General features: G+C 32.1%; 1 protein-coding gene across 2 annotated transcripts; it reads left to right on the top strand.

The window, feature by feature from the left end:
- Positions 1-2,075, top strand: LOC110623863 (probable protein phosphatase 2C 30). Of its 2 annotated transcripts, XM_021768868.2 has the most exons (5): positions 1-354; positions 409-679; positions 842-1,186; positions 1,304-1,483; positions 1,608-2,075. In XM_021768868.2, exons 1-5 carry the CDS (start codon positions 188-190, stop codon positions 1,770-1,772), a joined length of 1,128 nt encoding a protein of 375 aa, XP_021624560.1. In that variant the 5' UTR covers positions 1-187; the 3' UTR covers positions 1,773-2,075. The 2 variants fall into 2 exon arrangements, with proteins under 2 accessions (XP_021624560.1, XP_021624559.1); XM_021768867.2 differs by having other exon boundaries at positions 1-679.
- The last annotated feature ends 2,298 nt before the right edge of the window (positions 2,076-4,373 follow it).

Below are 4,373 nucleotides of genomic sequence, written 5' to 3'. Positions count from 1 at the left end.
CAGTGACCCTGTCCTCTTAATACGACGCCGTAGCACCATTTTCCCCATATATATTCCCGGTTTAATCTATTGAGCAATAACTACGTTTCTCCATTCTTTCTCCTCTCTCCAAAACTACAACAACAAGAAGAAGAATTAATAAGGCAAGAATCGGGATTTTGTTCTTTTCATACCGAATTAAACGGAGATGGCAGGTCTGGTGGCGGTACAGGTACCCAACTCGCCGATATTTTCATCGCCGAGAATCCCTTCCATCTTTTGCAAGCCATGTTCGTCGCCTACAATCCATGGCTCACAATCGCCTACGTCTTTATCATTACCATCGTCATCTTCTTCCGCTTCTCTGGCTCTGAAATCGCCTCTGGCTCTGAAATCGCCTCTGGCTCTGAAATCGCCTCTGGCTCTGAAATCGCCTTTGGCGATTCGGGTTAATGAGAAAAGGTTGGAAACGAATTCAGGTACGGTGTTGAAGAGGAAGAGGCCGGGAAAGATTGCTATTCCGGTGGTGGCTGGGGGAGTTTGTGGATTTGGTTTAGAGACGCCGAGAAGAGAGGAGGAAAAGGTTGAGGTTATGGAGGTCGAAGGAGATGGATATTCGGTTTATTGTAAACGAGGGAGGAGAAGGCTCATGGAGGATCGATACTCTGCTTCCGTTGATGTTAACGGAGATTCTAAACAGGTACCTTTTTTTTTTTTTCAAAAAAAAAAAAACTCCTGTTATTCTGTGTTTGTTGTTTGGTTTCCGAGAAAATGGTAGAATTATGGGTTTTTACATATTAGTTCATTTTTGTATCATATTTTACGATTTGGAATTTACGTGATTAAATTTCTGTGTTTATAGGCTTTCTTCGGTGTTTTTGATGGGCATGGAGGGGCAAAAGCTGCAGAATTCGCCTCCAAGAATTTGGAGAAGAACATAATGGCAGAGTTATCAAGCAGATGCGAAGAGAAAATGGGAATAGAAACGGCAATTAGAAATGGCTACTTGACCACAGACAGAGAGTTCCTAAAGCAAAACGTTGGTGGTGGTGCTTGTTGTGTCACCGCAATGATTCACAATGGCGACCTTGCGGTTTCAAATGTCGGTGACTGCCGGGCTGTTATGAGTCGCGGAGGAGTCGCACAAGCTCTCACCTCCGATCACCATCCTTCCAGGGAAGACGAAAGAGAAAGAATTGAAGCCTTGGTAAGCAAGCAATTTCTCAACAAGCTTCAAACACATGATCCCACTTATAATATGAGCAAATGTAAAAGATTAGCGTACCCATTACTGATTTCGCTTCTTTGATGTTGGATTTTGCAGGGTGGTTATGTAGATTGCTGCCATGGAGTTTGGAGAATACAAGGATCTCTTGCTGTTACTAGAGGAATTGGAGATCGAAATCTGAAACAATGGGTGATATCAGAACCAGAAACACAAGTTTTAAAGATCAAGCCTGAGTTCGAATTCTTGATCTTAGCTTCTGACGGCCTCTGGGACAAGGTAAAATTCTGTAATTTCTTATAAACTAGACTCAATGGATTGTTTTGAAACTTTTCTTCTACGTTTTGCAAAAAAATAAAAATATCAAAATTGATTTTGATTTTATGATTTTTTTCTCCTCCAGGTTACTAATCAGGAGGCAGTTGATCTTGTTCGCCCATTATGCATAGGTGTTGACAAGCCAGAGCTATTCTCTGCCTGTAAAAAGCTGAGTGAATTAGCATCAAGGAGAGGCTCCATTGATGATACAAGTGCGATGATAATCCAGTTGGCTAGTTTCACTCCCTGATTTTTAAACTTCTGGTCTCCTGCAAGTGTTTTTTTTTTTTTTCCTCCTCCTTTTGGGCTGCTAAAGAAGCCTGGCAGGTAGCTGATTTGAAATCTTACCGTCATCGTCTAGTTGGCTGTTGGCGGCGGCGGGAGTGGTGGTTGTAGGTGGTGATGGTGGGGAGAAAGAAAGATGCTATTCCCTCTGTTTCAATTGCTTCTGACCTAATGTATATAGACTAAAGTTGAAAGCATATATGCCAAAAATAAATATAACATTATTCATTTTATATAAAGAATATTTCATTTTTCTTTGTTGATTGTATCATAGCTTTTTATAATCTGGCATGTGCATGAATAATAGTTAACAAAATACCTTTTAATAATTTAATTAATTAATTAATTAATTTTGAAGAGCATAGCTCGAGTATAAGTTTGCGGGTTCACTAAAGGAGATAAATGAAAGTTAATCACGAATTCAATAAATGAATTAAATGATATTTGCAAAATTTAAATGTATTTCAAATTTAATTAAATTTTATAAAAATATCTGAATATATTTAAATTTAATTATCATTTCGAACTTATTTAATTTGATATATTTCAAATAATAATGTATGTAAAAATATCTAGAAGTCTATTTTAAATTAGGATATATAAAAATTTATAAATGTTAGATTACATTTTATATGTGATCATTATTTATATAAACAGAATTTGGCTAATGGATATTCAATTTCATCATGATTACTAATTTTTTTGATAAGATTTAATTATAAATTACTTAAATTTTGTTTAATAGAGTAAAATTAGATTAAATTGGTGTAAATATCTGACCTATTAATATTTTTCAAATTACTTAAATTTTATTTAATAAGTTCAATTGAACTAAGCACGTATAAATACCTGATTCATTAGCATCTCTCAGTGGATCCTACTACTGCTTGAAGTTGACCATTCACTGTGGCATTTTGGAGATTCATTTTATAAGATAGTGTTGTGTTGTGGGGAAGTGAAGAGCAGGAGGGAGTAATAGCATTTGTTTTGTATAGAGATTAGACTTGGTCAGTCTTGTTTGGCAGCTGCTGGATTTTCACATTTGTTTTTGAATGCAAGGTCATTTCAATGACTGCTACTTGCTTTCTAGATTTTCTTCCCTATAATTTCTTGTTTCTAGATTATTAAAAACTCATGGTGGCTGCCAATTTAGCAATTTAGCAATAGTAAATCTAAATATTAATATTTTCTAATTTACCAATTTAGCGTATTAAAAGCTAAGTTTTTACTATTTTGAAATATTTAACAACCTTATGCTTCTTGAAAAGATTATGTTGCAAATAAACTTATTTTTTTTCCTTTTTATACAATTGAGTAAGCTATAATTTAAAGGTAATACTTGATACACACATGCAATATCATTTAATATTATTATATATATATATAATTGAAATTAAAAAATGAAACAAATATTAAATAAATAGAGGCTTAAAAGACACATACAAGACACGAACCCTTTGAAGAAGCAAGCTGCAGAAAAAAAAGAGAGAGATGAGTATGAAGAAAAATAAAGGAAGAGGAGAAATTGAAAAAGGTGGATGAAGAGAAAAGGAACAAGTTACAATGATTACTAAGGAAGGAGGAGAAATCAAAAGGGGTAAGAAAGCATCGGCGATCGCTACGATGGCAGAGGAAGAAGATGGTTGGGGAGAGAAGACTGACGGCCGAAGGAAAAGGAAGGGGGAAAATAAGTTAGAGGTGGTATAAGTAAAGCTTATATGGTAAAAGAGATGGCTGAGATGCCTTTCTCTTAAAAAACCAAATAAATTATGTTCTAAAAGAACAAAAAACACTCGCAATGTTAATTTGATGATAAATATATTTAAATAAATTTAAAAAATTTCAGATTTTATTCTTCCAATCTTTTATCTCATTTAAAAAAAAAATTCATAATTTTAAAAATTATTAAATAGAACTTTAAATTATTATGTCAAAGAAAATCAAGATACACTATTTTTAAGTCCTACATATTCAAATCAAATAAATAAAAAAATTTATTTATTTATTTTTTTAAACTTATTTTTTTAAACCTATTTCTTGCATTTATGTTATTTTGAAATTTTGTAATGCAACTATACATCACAAAAATAAAAAAAATAAAAAAAATCAAATGCCGCGAAACTAGTCCTACCCTTTTTGAAGGAATAATGGTGCCAAGAAACAAAGATTTATTATAAAATTTTGTCTTATTTCTGTTTTTTAATAACTTAATGAAAGCTATTTATAAAATAGTAATTCTATTAATTTTATTTTTTATTAGATAGTAAATACTTTTATAAAATAAGAAACAAGGAGGAAAATGAAAAAGCTGGAAAAATTTAAGTTATTTTTATAAAAAAATTAGTGAAAGGCCTTGATAGAGAAAAATAACTTGCAAGATACCTCTACTTTGAATTAAGTTATACATTAAATAAAATAAATTTTCAAAAAATAAAATTTAAAATGTAAGTGGCTCCTGGAAAATTTTCAGTTTAAATAAAATAATTTTTGTATCTAAAAATAATTTTAAAAAATGTTAAATTTAAACTAACTTAACTTTATTCTAAGTTTCTACTAAAAAAATATT

Source organism: Manihot esculenta, chromosome 10, assembly GCF_001659605.2.
Source record: "Manihot esculenta cultivar AM560-2 chromosome 10, M.esculenta_v8, whole genome shotgun sequence".
In the NCBI taxonomy this organism is placed as follows: domain Eukaryota; kingdom Viridiplantae; phylum Streptophyta; class Magnoliopsida; order Malpighiales; family Euphorbiaceae; genus Manihot; species Manihot esculenta.
This window is presented reverse-complemented; position numbering and strand designations above follow the sequence as displayed.

Coding starts and splice junctions, on each gene's coding strand:
- LOC110623863 (XM_021768867.2), top strand. CDS start 188: ATGGCAGGTCTGGTGGCGGTACAGGTACCCAACTCGCCGATATTTTCA. Junction 680..841: donor TTAACGGAGATTCTAAACAG/GTACCTTTTTTT, acceptor CTGTGTTTATAG/GCTTTCTTCGGTGTTTTTGA. Junction 1,484..1,607: donor CTGACGGCCTCTGGGACAAG/GTAAAATTCTGT, acceptor TTTCTCCTCCAG/GTTACTAATCAGGAGGCAGT.